The 18,398-nt window shown below is 51.7% G+C and overlaps 2 protein-coding genes across 3 annotated transcripts in view; both read left to right on the top strand.

The window, feature by feature from the left end:
• Nucleotides 1-745: 745 nt before the first annotated feature.
• On the top strand, nucleotides 746-9,087 carry LOC136294727 (fatty-acid amide hydrolase 1-like). The gene is made up of 15 exons (XM_066192763.1): nucleotides 746-974; nucleotides 2,028-2,141; nucleotides 2,844-2,987; nucleotides 3,314-3,447; nucleotides 4,424-4,630; nucleotides 5,034-5,074; nucleotides 5,617-5,741; nucleotides 5,918-6,043; nucleotides 6,264-6,361; nucleotides 6,704-6,803; nucleotides 7,091-7,131; nucleotides 7,501-7,540; nucleotides 8,101-8,209; nucleotides 8,514-8,659; nucleotides 8,749-9,087. Exons 1-15 carry the CDS (start codon nucleotides 810-812, stop codon nucleotides 8,875-8,877), a joined length of 1,719 nt encoding a protein of 572 aa, XP_066048860.1. The 5' UTR covers nucleotides 746-809; the 3' UTR covers nucleotides 8,878-9,087.
• Nucleotides 9,088-11,779: 2,692 nt separating this feature from the next.
• LOC136294721 (vitamin D3 hydroxylase-associated protein) overlaps nucleotides 11,780-18,398 on the top strand; it is a 33,373-nt gene continuing 26,754 nt past the window's right edge. Inside the window, exons 1-11 of one of the 2 annotated variants that reach the window (XM_066192755.1) lie at nucleotides 11,780-12,060; nucleotides 13,035-13,148; nucleotides 13,477-13,620; nucleotides 13,943-14,076; nucleotides 14,340-14,546; nucleotides 15,067-15,107; nucleotides 15,685-15,809; nucleotides 16,187-16,312; nucleotides 17,036-17,133; nucleotides 17,654-17,753; nucleotides 18,311-18,354. In XM_066192755.1, the coding sequence (XP_066048852.1) occupies nucleotides 11,851-12,060; nucleotides 13,035-13,148; nucleotides 13,477-13,620; nucleotides 13,943-14,076; nucleotides 14,340-14,546; nucleotides 15,067-15,107; nucleotides 15,685-15,809; nucleotides 16,187-16,312; nucleotides 17,036-17,133; nucleotides 17,654-17,753; nucleotides 18,311-18,354 (1,343 nt within the window). In that variant the 5' untranslated portion in view covers nucleotides 11,780-11,850. The remainder of the gene's footprint in view (nucleotides 12,061-13,034; nucleotides 13,149-13,476; nucleotides 13,621-13,942; nucleotides 14,077-14,339; nucleotides 14,547-15,066; nucleotides 15,108-15,684; nucleotides 15,810-16,186; nucleotides 16,313-17,035; nucleotides 17,134-17,653; nucleotides 17,754-18,310; nucleotides 18,355-18,398) is intronic. The other variant, XM_066192754.1, reaches the window with a different exon arrangement.

Genomic DNA, 18,398 nt, shown 5'->3' with positions numbered 1-18,398 from the left:
GATCAGCTCATCCTGCTGGGAAGTGAGAAAACATCCCAGATTCTTCCCAACAGGCTTTTCACAATCCTACAGGTAGTATCTAAACTAAATAGCTTGAAATATTTTCTGACAGACTTTTGGAAGTCGTGAAGGGTTTTTTTTTTAAGGACAGACCCCCCCCCCCCCCCCCCCCCCGTGGAGCTGGTGATGAAGAAGTTATTTTGGAGTTTCCCTCAACACGGAGTGGAAGGCCGCAGAAAGCAGGGATGCCAGATATCGCAGTTAGGAGCCGCGGCACTTCGCACAGCACAGACACACCCATGCTCTGCCAGTGACAAGTGAACTCCGCTGGGCGCAGCCTGCGACATTTATTGTTTCTTTTCCCCACACAGCCGCCCGGCTCCAGGAAATGCAGAGGAGCCCAGTACCTTTGGGACTCCCCTCCGTGCTGCCGTGATCCTCCAAGCCAAGACTGTTCCCAGAGGGGCTGAAAAAATTACGGGGAGATCCAAAACCTCCCTGGGCGAACGGAAACACCAATAAACCTTATCAGACAAGAGACCACCCAGCACAGGGAGGGGCGAGCTGTCATCCAGCAGCTTTTCCTGCTCCCGAAGCTCCCCCTCTCCCTGCCCGCGCTGCGCTCGCACGGCAGCAAGCCGGTTAAATCCCTGTCCGGCTGGGAATCCCGCCCAGGTTTTGGCTCGCTCTTCCCACGGGCGGGTGCCCTTGGCCGGGCCGGGCGGGGCGGAGCGGGCCGGGCGGCTCGGGGTGCCGGCGGCTCGGGGTGCCGCTGCCGCTCCTGCCGCTGCCGCAGCCGCAGCCTCGCCATGCGGGTGCCGCTGCCCGCCCTGCTCGGCGGCTCGGCCCTGCTGCTGCTGCTGCTGCGATGGCGGCGGCGCCGAGCGCTCTGGAGGAAGGTGGCGGAGGCGCAGGAGCGGCAGGAGCGCAGCCTGGTGCGGATGGAGGCGGTGGTGCAGCGCTTTCGGGAGCAGGTGAGCGCCGGCAGCCGCGGCCCCCGCTGCATCCCCCGGAGGGGGCTCCTCACCTGGGCCCCTTCCCCGTGGCGTGCCGCCCTCCCTGCGAGGGACAGCCGCTCGCCCGCCTGTCAGGTGCTCTCCCGGCTCCTTATATGGACCCACGGGGATTAAGTGTTATTATTTTCCCTTTCTAAGTCGATGTGTGTCAGCATCGTAGCGATCGCCGCTGTGGCAGGGATAGGGAGGAAACGCTGCGTGGAGCAGCGGGAGATAACCCGTTATCCCGATGACAGTCACCGGCAGCTAGGAGGGGGAAATCCCTGTCGGAAAGCTCCCCGTCGCCGTGGTGGGAGGCTCAGGCTGGCTGAGGAGGCAGCAGGAAGAGGCGACAGGCGATGTGTTATCAGCAGAGGCCAAAGTGCAGCCGCAGCTGCGGGCAGGGATGCGATGGTGCCCCGCGGTCCCGGCAGGCGGCCCGGCCTCGGGCGGGAGCAAACTCGCTCGGGTTCAGAGTCCAGCTTGGAGACGTGAGGTTTGATAGATTTTTCATGGTGTTTGGTAGGTGGTGAAGAAACCTCTGCTGACCTAAAAATTACCAGCCCAGGAGCTCCCGGGTTTTTGCACTTCCCTGTGCAAATATCTTACAGTGCCAGAAGAACTGGCTCCGCTTCTGGTTTCATTCCTTGATGGAACAATTTCTTTAACCGTGACGCCAACTCCCACTGTAATTCAGCAAGAGCACTGCATTAAGCTGTTCCCCCAGGCCTGGCCATGACCTGTCTAAACAAGGCTGCGTGAAAGGCTTCATTTTAATGAGCAGGTGCTTGGTGTGACTGGTCTGAACAGGAAGAAAGGCTGAGAGAGCCGGGGGTAGTACTGGCCCTGAGGGTTTCACACCATGCTCACTGGTGTCAGATAGAGCAGGATGTGCTCTTGAGGCAGATACCACCTTCAGTGACTAAATTGCAGATATTTTTGGGTGAGTTACAGAGGGGACCAAGGAGAAAGGAGGAGGAACCTATCAGCTGAAGTAGAAGTGTGACATTGCCTGTTCAACCTTTCCTGTAGCATCCTTCCGTGAGCGCGGCCTCCATCCTCTCTCTGCCTTTGCCGGAGCTCTCCAAGAAACTCCGGGATGGCTCCCTCCCTCCAGACCACGTCTTCTATGCCTATGTGGGCAAGGTGAGGAGCAAGGGCAGCAGGGCAACATCTCACCCACGGTGGGACTGGCTTTTTTGGGAGGAGCGCAACACAAGGTTCAAACCTGGCTCAAATGATGCTGAGCTGGCCACTGGTTAGTGGTGGGCCCTTCTTGTGGCTTTCTGTGAGTGGTTTGAGAGCTGGACGTATGGCTGCCATAGCTCTCGGCTTGGTTTGGAGGAAAAAAGGAGGCAGCAAGCAAGCAGCATCTGCAGGGCCCATGCCTTCCTGGGAGAGCCCACACCTTCCCTAGGGCAGGTATACCTTTAGGGAAGCTGCAGAGTGCTGCTGTTGTCTCCCCTCCATCTCCAAATGGGTTGTTAAACCTCAAAAAGTCAGTGTTGATGTTCATTCTCAGCTTTTGCTCTAATGTTCTGATCACTTCCTGGGTTCCCTTTCTGGAACTATCATTTATGCCACCCCAGAAGCTCAAACAAGAGAACAGGCTGTGGTATTGATCTGAGCTGAGTGCCTCCCTTCATCATACACAAGCTGGAACTGTGGCCCTGCTGTGTCCATCTTGGAGTTTGGCTTGAAGAGCAGCAGAAAAGACTGCTCGGATAGCAACTGTGCAGATGGGGAGGAGGAAGAGGGGGAAGAGGCAGGTGTCCTTTGCAGAACAGAGGTCATTGTGCAGCACCATGGGCTGTGACTCACCCGTGGGCTTGTCCTGCTTTCCCCAAGGCCCTCCAACTTGCCACAGAAACCAACTGCATCACGGAGTTTCTGCAGGAAAGTGAGAACCAGGTCCGCAAAGCCAAGCTGATGGAGAGGCAAGGTCTGCTCTATGGGGTGCCTGTCAGCATCAAAGACTCCATCGACTGCCAGGTGCCACCAGCACAATTCCGCCTGTATCCCAAAATCCCTGTGGGTTGAAGTCTGGGGAGGGGGAGCTTTGACCTCAGCACCTGGCTTGACTTTGTCATAGCTGATGTGGAATGGGCTGCCTGGACAGGGGAGGGGCTTTGCTGCCTGTCTCCCACAAGAGCCAACAGCAAAGTGTAGTCAGGTTTGCCATCAACACACATTTAACATGCATGTGATGGGGTGGGTTGCTGGAGATGTATGGTATGCACTTAAATGTGTAAATAAAAGTATGGGGGCAGGGAGAATCGCACTCCTCCATCTGAAAACCTCATTGTCTCTGTTCCCAGGGTCATGATTCAACGTTGGGGTTCATAAAAAACCTCAATAAACCTGCAGCAGAGGACAGCGTGGTGGTACAGGTGCTCAAGAGACAGGGGGCAATTCCTTTTGTCAAAACCAATGTTCCCCAGTCCCTCATCAGGTAGGTGCGTGCTCCATTCCCTCAGCATAGCAGCAGTGCTCTCTTCCTCTTCTCAAGGGAGGGTTTCTATCTGGTCTCATTCTCCTTTCCCACTTCTTTTTTTATAACAACACCTGGTCTCCATTCTTTCTGTCTATAAATTTCACCTCAAAAAGTAAACACATTTACACTGAGGATAACAATTATCTCTGGTTCCACATGAAATAAAGAAGCAGAAGAGGAAAAGGAGAAAAGAGAAACTGGTTTTATCTTTTTTAAAATTAACCTCTCAGCGATGATCCTATTAATTCTAAAATGCAAACACATATTCATGGAAGGGAAGCTAGTTAAGCTAATGACCTTAAATTATTCTGCCCCAAGCCTCCTGCTCCATCTGGCAAGACTGCTTTTGGTGTCATTGATATGTGGTGTGCTCAGGTGTGCTCTGCTGGACAGCCACCCTTCTAGTGTCCCTGTGTCCTGCCAAGTGAGCTCTGGCAAAGCTCCTCTGTGGGTGTCCATTGCCCAAGCCCTATGAAATGCCTTTCTTAAAGTGATGTGGCAATGACTGACCACAGTTTAAAAAAGCCACACAAAGAGGTTGCCCCAGGGATTATCAGATTTTGCGCCACTTTCTGGGGAAGTCCAGTGTCAAATATCTCGGCAGTTGGCATTTGGCCTGTACTCAAGCTTTGGGTGACCTGTGGCACTCAGTTACCTTAACAGGAATACTTTCCAGGAGGGTTGATGTATTTGTGCTGCCAGGGGTTCACTCTGGGAAAAGTTTAATGTCAGTGAAATAAGCTGTCAATGAATTCAGGTCCTGGGACTACCAGGAAAAGGCTCATGGTCTTCACAACCCCAGTAGATGATGTCAGTGTAATAACTAGTGAATTACCTGATTGCCTTCTCAGGGTCTTTTAGTGGTGACTAGCCTCCACAGCAGCAGATACCTGAATTCCTCATTTGCAATATTCCTCTCTCTCTCTCTCTTCAGCTATGACTGCAACAACTTAATCTTTGGTCAGACCCGCAACCCTCTGCTGTACACCAGAACCCCCGGAGGCTCCTCTGGTGGAGAAGGAGCACTTGTAGGAGGTGGGGGGTCCATCTTGGGCATTGGGACAGATGTAGGAGGGAGCCTACGTTTTCCTGCTGCCTTCTGTGGGATCTGTGCAATCAAACCCACAGGGAAAAGACTCAGGTACTGTGAGAAATGCAGCGACATCTCTGGGTGACACCCACTCTACCAACCACTGTGCTGGGATGCTCCAACTCCTGTGGGCAAGGGAAATTTGGGAGGAACTGGGAAGAGCTCGTTTATCCCTCCTTGGGCAATATCTGAGGTTTATATGGAGGGAAGCACTGGTTTCCCCAAAGTGGAGGTGGGGAAACCTCTTCATCTGCATGCTTACGGGATGGTTCTTCCTGACTGACATGGCCTAAATCACTCAGGCCTAGGCTGTGTCTCTTGAGCTTTCTCTGGGCCCTTCCTTCAGCCAGCCTTCACATCTGCAGTTTTAATTAATACTCACTACTGCTTAAAGCCTTTCCCTTCAATGAAAACTACTCAGCTGCTGTATTTCCTGTGTCTCTTTTCTTTACAGCAAAAGAGGAATAATGTCTGGAGTCGTTGGGCAGAAGGCAGGTAGGAGTTGATGTCTGTCCCCCAGCAGCAGGGCAGGGGTCAGAAGGACCCTCAGCTGGTTATGGGAGACTTTCTCCATCACCTTTAGAGAGAAGCAGGTTCCCTTTCCGGGATTTATTCAGAGACCTGCCCCCATACTGCGATTTGTTTTTTTACGTGAGCTGAGAGGGGCCGTTTGTGTAAACCACAATACAACCTGTTACCCACAGGGTGTGGCCTGTCTGTCACTGCTTCGTGAGGGTGGGATTAGCAGTCAGAGGGAGTGTCTGATGTTGTCCTCGTGTCATGATAGACAAAGTTTTCTGGGTTTTTTTTTTAAAGTCATGAAATGGAGCCATCAGGGTGCATATTAATGGATAGCAAATCTCATAATGATGGACCTGTGGGTGGGACGACACTTGTGGGCATCCCCTGCCCAGTTCTTAAAGAGGAATTGCTGCCAACACTAGATTAAGACAAAAGAGTCCCAAGAGGTCCTGGTTTTGCAGAACATGCACTTGAAAGATCCTCAGCCATGAATTCTCTCTTGTGGTCTCTTGCAGTGGCTGCAGCAGTGGGACCACTGGCGAAAGACGTGGAGAGCCTGGCGCTGTGCCTGCGGGCACTCCTGAGCGAGGACATGTTCAGCCTGGACAGCACAGTGCCACCCCTCCCCTTCAATGAAGAGGTACAGAACCCCCAGGGGGCCAGAGATCTCTGGGGAGAGCTGCAGGCTGAAAACACCTGACCCATGGGTGGGCACCTGGGCAAAGCCAAGTGCTGCTTTCCAGACTCGCCCCGTGGCATGGGTGTGCTGCTGGCTCCACTGGCACCCTTCCAGCCAGTTTCTCCCTCTGCCTGCAGGTGTATTCCAGCACAAAACCCCTCCGCATAGGCTACTATGAAACTGATTTCTTCACCATGCCCAGCCCGGCCATGAGGCGTGCCGTCCGCCAGACCAAGCAGCTCTTGGAGGAGGCTGGCCACACGGTAGGGGCCTGGGGCTGCTGAGATGGGAGACAAACCCATCCCATGTCTTTTGACTCAGCAGTTGTCGCTCAAAGGGAAAACGTTGTTTTCAGGGAAGGATGGAGGTTTTCCTGTGGGCTTGTCAGGAAATCCTCAGCGTAGCTTGGCTCGTTTCAAGGCCTCAGTGGCTTTTCCCAAACAGTGCCTGTGCCACTGATACCCTCCTCCTTTGTCCTTCCAGCTGGTGCCCTTTGAACTCACAAATGTGGACCATGTGATCTTTAACTACTGTGTCAGGGGAATGTTTGCAGATGGTGGCAGCTCCTTTGTCAAGAAATTGTAAGTATGGCCTGGATTTGATGGGATTGGTGCCTGTCCATAAAAATCCTCCCTAGGGTCTGGCTGGACTTGGGATACAAAGGTAGTGGCTGGTAGGCACTGTGGGGGCTTAACATTTAAGTGATTCAGCTGCATCTTGGTTCTCTTTGGGATCACCAGCCTTGGAAGGAGGCTGGGAGCTGATATCCTGTAAATGCTGCGAGAATCAAGTGTTGCCCAGCAGAATGGAGCAAACCTCTTTTTGTCACTTAGATATGCTGTTCAAAGGGGTTGGCCTGGAAAAAGCTGATCTGTTGTGGTGGCTTCCTACCACTGCTCACCTAACCCCCCTCTCCCTTTCAGCAAAGGGGAGATGGAGAAAGGCGGCACAGGGATGTTCTTCTGGCTGGCAAAGGCACCACACTGGCTGAAAACTCTCCTCTGCTGGACTTCCAGACCTTTCGTAAGGTCCATTTCTTTCTAGTGTAGACAGAGTTAAGCTGCATGTGAATAACTTGTCTCCCATTGCACTAAGGCTTTCTCATAGAGAAGTCACTGGGCATTGTTCCCTGGCTGTGGTCAGACGTCTCCAAACTGGAGTGGGGCTATTTCTGTTCCTTCTCTCCCCACTTTGGGGAATATCCACAAGTCTGGCCTGAACACTGAGGAAACAACTTCTGTTTGTGACTGAGCTGTCTCAGAGGACAGAGCTGGGATTCATTTTTTTTTTCTTTACTTTCTCCTGCTCAGATGCCTCGACTATCAAGTATCATAAGAAGTATGTCAGAAAAGTGAGTAAATCTGAGCCTGAGCAAATGTGTGGAGATTCGTTTTGCAGCAGTGTTTGCTACATTATTGATACTGCTGTAGCTGCATGTGTCTGAGAGAATGCAAGGCAGAAAATGCAAGGCTGGGAGCAAACAGAGCAATTTGTGTCAACACCATAACCCTGCTGGGCTTGGAAAACCGTTGGCAAATTGAGGGTGGGAATGAGACCAGGGTCATAGCCTTTTGCTTAGGAAGGGGATGAAGCCTGTGGGAACGAAATATGGTGCTGGCTTCAGCATTGGTTAATGCCAAGAGGTAGGGACCCCACAAGGCAGAAAGAAGGTGTATGCACAGGGAGGGATGCCTTTCATTGGGTTTGTTTCCTTTTACAGCACAGTGGATGAAGTCTGGAATCTTCATCAGGAAATCGAGGTAAAGTATTACAGTTTGGGGTTAAATAGTTTTTGTTTGATTTCTCTTTGGGAAGAGGCAGATTCAGCACTCACCAAGGTTAGGAGATGTTCAGGTCTCTGGTGATGTAAGATGTAACACGTCTCTCCTCAGTGGATCTCACTTGGATATGCAAGTTCTCAGCACATTTAAAGGTTAAGACAACACCTCGGCAAGTTCACGATGGCAAATCAGACCTGAATTTTTGACACCTTCATATAAAAATGTCAGTCATCAGACTTGCCTTTATTTCCCTCCTGGTTTTCCAAAAACAAAAGCCCGTGTCCCAAGTCACCATGTGCCTGTGCACTCAGTCTTTGCCCACCTCCAGTTTACCAGGAAGAGGGTGCTTTGTGAGCTGGGAGGAATATTGTCCAGGCAGCAGAGCATTGCTGGATTTTAGCAGGATCAGGCCTGATGTAGCCTGTGGGCTGCCCCCAGAGAAGAGCCAAGAACCCAGCTGGACGCCCAAGGAGAGCCTCAGCCAGCACCTGTGGGACAGTACATCCACCCCACTGACCACCAGCACATTTCCTCCTCAGGACTTTTGCCACCAGTTCATTGCCCAGTGGAAAAAGCTGAACCTGGATGTCATGCTTTGTCCCATGCTGGGCCCGGCTCTTGGCATCGGCTACCCTGCAAAGCTCTCAGGTAGGGAACTGGCAGGGGACCTTTGCTGTGGCACTGTGCCAGTACCCATGAGCAGCCTTCCTTCTCCTCCTCCCCTCACGTCCCCAGGGTGCTGGCCAGCAGCAGGAAGAGCTCAGCTCTTGGGACAGCTGCAGCCCAGCCCTGGAACAACCCCTCCGGTGCGGTGGGAGCCAAAGGGGCAATTTCCATCCCTCAGCCCCTGAATTCCAAGTGCAAGTGCCCCATTAGCTGGAATCCCGCACACACGGAGGAGTGAAGGCTTTCCCTGTGCAGGCTGGCACTGCAAGTTCCCCCTCTCCCGCAGTGGCAGTCAGCTACACCATGCTCTACAACGTCTTGGACTTCCCTGCTGGTGTTGTCCCTGTCACGCTGGTGACGGATGAGGACGAGGAGCAGCTGAAGGGCTACAAGGGATACTATCAGGACTGGTGGGACAGAACCCTGGCCAAGGTGAGTAGTGCCAGGTTCCCCAGGGGCACGAGCTCCCCCATCCCTTCCCCTGGACATCCCCAAGCCCTCCCCCTCTTTCTGTGGCACAGGCTTTCCGTGGCAGTGTGGGGATGCCCGTGGCCGTGCAGTGCGTGGCCCTGCCGTGGCAGGAGGAGCTGTGCCTGCGCTTCATGAAGGAGGTGGAGACCCTCAGCCTGAAGAAGAACAGTTTCTTCTGAGCCCCAGGCGCTCAGCTGGAGCAGGATTTCAGCTAACACCAGCGTGGGCCATCCTTTGGTCTGAGCCACAGGACTCTTGTGGCCGTCACTGAGGATGCCGTGATGGCTGCGCTGGCTGCTGGCTTTGGGAGCAAGGGGAAAGCAAGGCGAGCTCTGATGTGGTGGAACTCTTCCAGTCATTGTCCTAACACAGTGCTTTTTATTATCTGAGTCTGTTATTTCAAGTCTCTGTTTGTGTGGGAGGTTGGAATGAATTTTAATCACCCCAGGGAAATACAAGAACATGAGCTTTCTCTTCAAAATGGGGAAACTGGGGCACGGGGACTGGTTCTGTGAGGGATGCTTAGACTACTACTTGGAATGCTCTAGGAACAGGGATTTCCCCTCTGTTCTCAGCTCCCTGAGGATGAAATCTGGCATTTTCCTAGCACAGACCAACAGTCAGAAGGGAAAGCTGAGGCTGTGTGCAGACTCTGGCAAGCAGGGGTGGAGCTGGCCCACTTCCCACAGCATAGGGCTGCTGGCACCCTGCACAGCATGAAGGAGAAATCATGGAATTCCAGAACAGTTTGGGTTGGAAGGGCTCTTAGAGATATATCTTCTTCCAATCCCCTTCCATGGTCTGGGACACCTTCCACTAGCCCAGATTGCTCAGAGACCCACCCAACCAGGTTTTGAGCACTGCCAGGAATGAGGCGTCCACAGCTTCTCTGGGCAACCTGTGCCAGGACCTCACCACCCCCAAGGAAAGAATTTCTTATATCTTACCTAAACCCACCCCCTTTCAGTTTCAAGCCTGTATTGAGCAGCGTGCCAGGGTCAGAAGGACAGCCTGCCCTGCACATCTTCTCCTCCCATGTGGCCCATGCCAGGTTTTCCAGCAGGATTTTCCAGCTGCTGGCAGCCACTGTCCCTGGGATTGGCAGCACTGGCTGCTCCCGGCCGGTTTCCGAGGGTGTTCCAGAAAGGAACACCACAATGCAGAAGTGTTTTCTGGATGCAGGGATGTCAAAAGCAGATTGTAAAAAAGCTCTGGCAGGATTAATGTTTGGACTTTTATTCTATTACTGTAGTTTAAACCATGCAAAAGCATGGAGTGTGTTCAAGGGCTTGGGAGAGTGTTTATCACAGCCAAGGAGAAAGCAGCCCCTGAGGACCCCCATTCTTTATCAGCAGGCTTTGAAAACAGGAGGCATCCTATGACTGAGTGCTATGTAAAGCCAAGCCTGGGTGTGGTTACAGGTGCTTTCTTCCCACATAGAAACTGCTGAATGAGGTTATATGTTTGTTTTAAAATTCAAGCCTGGAGGACTTGTCCCAGGAAAGGCAGTGCTGCCTGCACCCCTGCCCCCGGAGCCAAGCACCACATGCCGGTTGGTTTAACCCCTCTCTCCCTGGCATGGAGGTGGGCAGGGTGTGAGAGTCCAAGCCCTGGAGCCACCAGTGAACCTGAACCGGTAATTATTCCTCACTGGAAGCCCTGAGTGAAGCCCTCCAGCAAGCCGCACCCATGACCATGGGACAGTGCACCAGGCAGGGCCGGAGCTGCGGAGCTGCTGGGTGGCTTTGGGGACTTGAGGCTGCCACAAGGGCCAGCTGCAGGCTGCTCCCAGCCCAGCCTGGGCAGCAGGAGGTTGGTCTGAGTGGCAGCACTGAAGCACTTAAGGCCGGGCTGGGGCAATGAAGACCCATCACCAGGGAGAGGTTGGTGACATCCACACTGAGTTGTTTGGCTCATTTTGCTGCCCCCCCCCCCCCCCGTCCAGATAGGGAGGATCCTTCTCAGTTTTCCAGTCAGCAGTTTCTCTGCAAGGTCTCACGTCTTCCTCAAGCTTCCTCCCTGCTGCCACAGGAATAATCCCACAGGACATGTCTGTAACAGGCAAGAAGGTAACATGATACAGCAGCACGACCACTGGCTTCTGTCCCCAAACAAGACGCCTCCACCATACAGCAATGGTTACTCTGGACGCTCTCCCCTTACAAGCTGTGCTCCCCAGCTGACTGGAGCAGAGCCAGGGTCTCTCCAGATCCAGGGAGGTTGCCTTGCCTCTTGGCACTGAGCTCTCAGAGGCATCCCCTGACCCTTCCCTGTTGGCTTGCAGGTGCTTGGGAACTGAGAGAAGATAAATTTTTCAGCCTCTCCTTTTTGCAGTAAGCCACAGAATAGTCCTGGGCAGGGGGAGCATCCATGGCAAGGGGCAGCTGGTAACACTACATGGTCCAGCTCCTTTCCATTCTGCTGGCTGGAGAATGGGTTAGAAACAGGAGAGCAGACTCTGGATCCATCAGAAGGGACTTCCCAAAAGTGCTCGTCCTCTGATTCAGGTTGCCAAAAGGCTTTTCAAAGGGGCTTTCCTTGAAAATGATACAGAGCAGTCACTCCTTGAAAGCATCTTCAGAGAGTTCCTTCCACACTACATTTCCAGAGTCACTGTTGCACCTTCATTCTCTTGGTTCTCCTGAGCTCCCATCTCTCCAGAGGGACACTTTGACTCCCTACATGAGGTTCCCCAGGACAAGCAGAACTACCTTTTCCCAGGCTCTTGGGGCTGCAGGTGATGCTGCCTGAGGGACAGGGATGATGGCTGAGCACTTCTTGTCAATGGGCTTAAGTGTTCATTAATTATTACACATGGGTACAGCAGGGCCAGCCCAGAGCTGGGCTTTGCTCTCCTTCAGCTCTGTGTGTAACCAGGTAAAACCACTGGCTGGGGGAGACACAGCCTTGGGGACAGCCCTGCTGTTGGAAAACCCTCAGGCTGAGTGAGCTGAGCACACTGACCACAGGGTTTGCAGCTGGACCCTTTCAAAGTCCACGGTCTGCAAAGTCCATTCCTGGGCTCTGTTAAAGCAACTCTGCTCCAGAGCTGATCCTGCACAGCAGGCGAGCGCAGAGTCTGCCTTCATCAGCCCTCTGAGGGGCAGGTGGGAGAACCAGGTGTCTGCTGCTGGACTTAAAAGACAGATATCATGACCCAGGAGCGACTGTGGCAGGTCCTGGATCCATCCTGGGGAGATCTTCGTGCCCTCTCGGCTCTGCTCTGCAGCTCAGCTGCAGCTGTGGTGATTCTGAAATGGCTGGGAAGGAGGCAGGTCCAGCAGAAGATGGATGAGGCAAGGAGGTCTCGGCATCTGGCCCTGGAGAGGATGGAGAAGGCAGCTCAAAGGCTTAAGCAAAAGGTAAATTTGGGGTAAATGCAAAGAAGGGGTTATAATTTGGATAACCAAAGAAATGGTGGAGCTCTGATCAATCCCTCTGTGAATGGTGGCTGAGGCATGGGCATGTTTTGGAGCATCACCAACCCAGTGTTTTGTGAGGGTCATCACCCTCCATTGCCTCAAAAGGCCTTCCCATAAAAGACAGTGTAAATTAAGAATTTCTCAATACAGACCCATTGAGGAAATCCTGAGGATGAAAGAAAAATTGGTGCTTGGGACCTTCTCAATCAGGTCACCACCGCAGACCTCCTATGCCCATCCCCCTCATCCATCCCTATTGCCAAGCCTTTTCTCCCTCATCCTCCTTCCTCTGCCCCTCCATAAGGATCTGTCTGCCCAATCATCCTCAAAGTACAAGGGGGTTCCACATCCTTCCAACATTTGCACATCAGTGACCAAAAGCCATTTCCTCCTGCCCAAGACTCAGGCAAAGAAGCACCTGGATTTTAGGAGGTCAGGCCTTTGGAATTGCCTTAAACCCAGAAGAAATACCTCCTGCTATTCTTTTCTTGGAAGGGAGGTTGCAAACAGCCCCCACACTATTTTTTTTTTCTCTTGTTAATGATAAATTTTGTAAAACTTTAGCTGGTTGAACTGCTATTCACTAAGTTAGAAGGGGAGTGAAGGCCTATAAGAGAGTAAACGGAGACAGGTCAAAACACACAAGTTCATGCAGCTCTCCAGTCAAGGTGCAGTTTTCTGCCTGTTTTGGTTCTGGTTTTATTAACTAAGACTCAGCAAATTCCCCATCTGTAAATTCCCCACTCCAGCACACACAGTGCTCTGTGGGAGGTCTGCGTGTCTACAGGGCATATATCCTAAAATTTTCCACTCAAGGTGATTGCTGGGCAGATGTTAGAATTGGGTATTTGCAGCCTTTACCAACATTTTCTGTCTTTTTCTTCCCTCTGTACCAAATTATCCACCCTTGGCAGAACCCAGGCACCCAGACCTCACATATCCTCTCGCTGACAATGGTGGAGCTGGCAGAGAAGCTGAAGGAGGGGTCCCTGTCCCCAGAAAGTGTCCTCTACTCCTACATGGACAAAGTGAGTGATATCTCCACCATGGCAGGGATGCTGCAGGGCTCTCCTACAGTGGGACTTTCAATTTAAAAATCAGCTCATTTGCTGAGAGAACCAGCAGTGCTGGCGATGACAATTTTTGGTGCTGTGATGTCTGAGGGGTGGCCTACAGGCAAATAAGCAGGACAGACTCCAGGGCAGAAAAATATCTCAGAAAGAAACATATAAAGTTTTTAGGTAAGATCTCAACGCTGAAGTTTTGAGAAGGTTGAAAATTCAGCTTGAAAACTCCATATGTAATGTCTCCTTCCATCCATTCTTCTGTCTTGCTGCTCTTCTCTGTTCTGGAGAGGCTTTGGAGGTGAATCGGGAGGTGAACTGTGTGACAGACTTCATTCATGGATGTGAGGATCAGCTCCAGAAACTGAAGAAGCAAAAGGAGAAGGGGCTGCTCTATGGCATTCCCATCAGCATCAAGGACCACATTGATTGCAAGGTACATCTCCAGTTCCTCTGTCCCATCCTCATCAGGACTGGCAAAGAGTTGCCTCAGACGAGGATCCTGGGGTCCAATATTCTGGATCCAATATTGTGGGATGGGCAAACCTGCCTTTCTTATGATTAAAATTGTGGTTTCTGCAGAAACTTCTAACCTGTTCTGATCTGGTTTTCCCTGGGATAGTCAGGTCCTGTTCTGCCTCTGAGAAAAGTTAGGCGGGAACTTTGCTACAAGAGGCATCATGAATTAGGTGTGTTTTTGTGACTGCTCCTGCTGTGACATCTCTCCTGCACCTAGAGCTTTGTTTCCCATCCCCAAGGGCCACATCTCCTCTGGAGGGATGGTGAAATTTCTGGGCCAAGTGAAGGAGGAAGACAGCGTCATTGTCCAGGTTCTAAAGCACCAGGGGGGAATTCCCTTTGTGAAAACCAACATCCCGCAGACCATGATAAAGTAATGCCATGTTTGCCTTCATGGAAACACCGTGACACGTGCCTCTTGCTAGCCAAGCTAATCATGCACATTAATTGCCTCCTTACTTCAATCTCAAATGATTTCTCTTGTCTTTGATGCCTTTTTCTTCTTAAATTCAGCTGTCTCAACAAATCTACTTCATGCCAATTCCACACCCATCCCTGCACAGGGCTCTATGCCCTGTATTTATGGTTCGTAGAGGCAGAAGTACCTCACTCACCTGCTGATCTTCCTCTGCCCAGCTACGACTGCAGCAACCTCATCTTTGGCCAGACATTGAACCCTCTCAACCCCCAGAAGAGCCCCGGGGGCTCCTCGGGAGGGGAGGGAGCTCTGATCGCGGGGGGCGGCTCCATCCTGGGCATCGGCTCGGATGTGGCCGGCAGCATCCGCCTGCCCTCCAGCTTCTGCGGCCTCTGCGGCCTCAAACCCACGGGCCACAGGATCAGGTACATCCCAGCTCATGTCCTCTTCTCCCACCCACTGTGGCGGCTGCAGGGTGCCCCCCACACTGCATCAAACCTTGTAGCGGTGCCCACGGTTTCCTCCAGGGTTAAGTTAGCACTGAACTTGCTCTGTTAATAACACAAGATGACTTCAATCTGTATCACAACAAGGACTTATTCAGTTTTTAATAGCGCTGGCCAGGAAGCTGAAAGCAAATACTACAAGATGATCTCCTTTTCAGATGTTTTGCAGCCCTTGCTTTGCTTGTGAGAGTTTTCTGTTTATCAGAAGCGATTTGCCCATAGATAAGGAATTAGTTGCAGCAGGGAAAAGAGGTGATAAATACTGTCCCTAGCAGCTTCCAGACCATGAAAGTCTTCTTCATAGCCTAGGACGTGTTGAGTTTTTGCAGGAACTTCTTCCCTCCTAGATTTGGTTGAGGGCAAATGGGAACTTTGCAACTCAGCATGGTGACCTGCCCTACAGCCTGCTGCTAATCTGCTTCTCCCATTATGTTCCCAGCAAACAGGGAATCATTTCCCCTCTCATCGGAATGCAATCAGGTAAGTCCATGATGACATGTTACTGCATCAAACTTTTGCCTCTTACATCTCCTACTACTGAAATGCCAGCAAGTGTGCTTGCTCTGCTCTGTGCCTCATGGCCAAAGCGGTGACCTATTAAAACAGCCTCATGCTATGATAATTTGCACTATTTGTTCTCTTCTGTGTGGTGGCTGGTGTTGGCTGAAGCTCAGCAGGATGAAATCAATGCAGTGGTGGAATGGAATCAGGCAGTGCAGGAAGTAGCAGGAGAGGCGTGAGGTATGGATGCCAAAGGCCTGGGATGTCTCACTGGAGATGTTGCCAGGAGACTCTGACAGCTTCAGCTGCTGCCAGGCAGCATTGGCAGGAAGGCTGCAGACCTCTCTCTTCATGGCTGCAGAAGCCTGGCCCAGGAGGTCATTAGGCTCGTTAGGCTGCCTCTGCTCTGAGACTGACACATCATTCCTGCTGGACCTCCTTGCTCATTACACTCATTCCCCACTTCTTTTCCCTGGCCTGAAACTCCCCCTTGCTGGAGCCCCACCAGTACCTCTGTGACAGCCTTGCTGCAGTGACAGGCCCTTTGTGCTCGCAGTGACAGGGATGCTGGGGCCCATGGCGAGGGATGTGGATAGCCTGGCCCTGTGCATGAAGGCTCTGCTCTGCCAGGAGATGTTCCAGCTGGACCCCACCGTGCCCCCCATCCCATTTGATGAGCAGGTAAGGCTCAGAGGCGCTACCATATCTCCATCTGCCCAGCAACAAAATACAATCTCCAGAGATTCTTATCCAGTTTCATGTCCAAGACAGGAAAGAATCCAGGGAAACACACATCCTTGTGGACAGAGGACACCCAGCATGGGTGACCTCAAGAAGCAGCCACACAGCAGGGTTGGCAGGCAGGGGGTAGTGCCAATAAAACCATACCACGGACCACTGCTGCAGACCTGTGTTCTGGACAGCACTGCTCTTCACCAGCCCTGCTCCTCCCATCATTCCCCCAGCCCTGGAGACCTCAGTTGGTGCCTCTCTGAGCCCTGGGAACAGTCCAGTCCTGCTCTTCTCCTGGATGCAAGCCATGGCTCCTCTTCTCTCAGGTTTACACCAGCTCACAGCCCCTCCGTGTCGGGTATTACGAAGGAGATGGGTACTTCCAGCCCTCGCCTAGCATGAAAAGGGCTGTCCAGCACACCAGGAAGCTCCTTCAGGACGCAGGGCATACGGTGGGTTCCCATGCCTGTGGTTGCCTGGAGCTGTTTCCCTGCTCCTAACAAAGTCTGGGTCAATCACTTTCCATCTCCACTTTTGCTCCCTGTAAAAGGGAAAGGCAAATATAACAGCTTCTTTTCTCAACTGGAGTGATCTTGCTTATATTTCTGTCCTAGCAGACGTGATAATTGTGTTCAGATATCTCCAAGTCACCCCAAGCATGATGTTTCTTCCATCATGCTTGTTGTGCCCATAAATATCAAACTCAAAACTGTTTCCATGATCCCTCAGCTGTTAAACACAGCTTACAGATTTCTTAGTGGGTAAGTGGGAAGGAGGTTGGAGCAGTTGACCCTCCAGGGACTTCTTTTAGCCTACATGTTTCTGTGGTTCCACTGTGGTTCCAGTGGAGATTTCTCTATGGTAGCTGCTCCAATGATGCAAAATAATTTTTTAAAAAAAAAAGTAAATTTGTGGTTTGAAGTTTCTTAGAATGTGGAGGAGTGGAGCCTGTGCCAGGTCCCAATATGTGTTAATGCTTTGGATAAGACTAATGGGAAAGGATAGCAGGCAGATGAAAATGAGGCCTTGCTGTCCTAGAGCAGCAAAGGAGGGTGTAAGTTTCCCACCACTTCCCACTGACATCTGGTGACCACTGGTGAGGCAGGGAGTCTCACAGAGGGCTCTGTGAGTCATTTACCTTTGCTGCCTCATGGACAAGGATGGTTTTCTTGCAGCTTGTTCCCTTTGCCCTGCCAAAGATTGAATACATGGTGGATGAGCTGTTCACCAGAGGGATTTTCTCGGATGGGGCCGCCCACCTGGTGGACTGCTTGTGAGTAAATATTTTGATATTGAGTAAATATTGTGACCCCCTCATTGCTGTGTAGGCTGTGAAACCTGCAACTGTGGGGCCAGTGGCTGCATCCAGAGCGTTTATATTGTGTGTGCAAACTGGATAATGAGCAGCAGAGGAGTAGTTTCTGTCAGGGTGACTGTAGCATGAGCAGCAGTGAGTGCACACACACAGGTAACATTGTGGGTGCCCAGTCAGCCACTCTCTCACCTCAGCATGCCCAGGGCTGTGTGTGTCCTCACCACTGCAAAGCCCTCCAGAAGTTTTATGGCCCTGATGACACAGGCAGTAAAGAGCTGATTTATCTGCCACTTTTGCAATGTGCATTTACACCTCAGCATCTACCGCTCAATGTTTTCTACTGAAACAGACAGATTCTGTCTTCTAGCAACTCCCCTCCAACAAAAACCCTGCCTTGGGAGCAGCACTGTTGTTACTATTGCTCTGTGACTTGTCTACTGGTGACTTGTCCTGACTTTTTCACTCTCTGCCCTTCCAGCAAAGGAGACATCGTGGATCCCAACCTGAAATCCCAGTACAATACTTACAGGCTTCCTGCTCTGGTGAAAAGGATCTTGGCTATCATTTTGAAACCCATAGTAAGTGTGTGCATGTATCTAACCTGTGTTGTAGGAGATCTGCAGGGTGGGGAGGTTCCCTTGTGCAGGGAGGTAAATTGTACCACCCAAGAATGCTTGGCTGCTTCACGTTAAGTGCCTGAGGGGCTTCATAGTGAAATACATTTAATTTTTAAACCCAAGATGAACTTATCAAGTGAGTCTGACAGCCTTTGGTGGGAGTTTTGCATGGGGAGGTTGAAATATGATCCTTTCTCAGAAAACCTCTGAGCATACAGCTCTTCCAACAATGAGCTCCAGGAGAATGGATATCACTAGTGAGGATCTAAACAGCATTCCCACATCCCGAAGATGCACTCCAGGACTAGTAGTGTGGTCTAGAGCCTTATTTGTATGAGCTGTAGTGACTAAATGTGTAAATTATTGTGGGAGTAAACCCACTTCACTGGAACTAGCCTGTCCTTCAGAGCCACTTCTGCTAGGACAAGACAGATGCCCAAAATGCAGTCACAGGGTGGCCAGCTATTCCAGCTGCATTGCTGTTGACTAATCCCAGCTTCTTCTCTCTCCTCCAAAAGTACCCACGAATTGCTCGGGATCTCAGCGCTCTCTGTGGAGTGGGGTAAGACACACTGAGATGACTCAGGAGAAAGGGGATGTGCTTGG

This window comes from Chamaea fasciata, unplaced genomic scaffold, assembly GCF_029207755.1.
Source record: "Chamaea fasciata isolate MVZ Bird 193981 ecotype frontalis unplaced genomic scaffold, bChaFas1.0.hap1 SCAF_10, whole genome shotgun sequence".
Taxonomy (NCBI): domain Eukaryota; kingdom Metazoa; phylum Chordata; class Aves; order Passeriformes; family Sylviidae; genus Chamaea; species Chamaea fasciata.
This window is presented reverse-complemented; position numbering and strand designations above follow the sequence as displayed.

Excerpts from the sequence above, each read along its gene's own strand:
- LOC136294727 (XM_066192763.1), top strand. The coding sequence starts at position 810 with ATGCGGGTGCCGCTGCCCGCCCTGCTCGGCGGCTCGGCCCTGCTGCTG. Across the intron at positions 975-2,027 it reads TGCAGCGCTTTCGGGAGCAG|CATCCTTCCGTGAGCGCGGC; the intron begins GTGAGCGCCGGC and ends CCTTTCCTGTAG. Across the intron at positions 5,075-5,616 it reads AGTCGTTGGGCAGAAGGCAG|TGGCTGCAGCAGTGGGACCA; the intron begins GTAGGAGTTGAT and ends GGTCTCTTGCAG.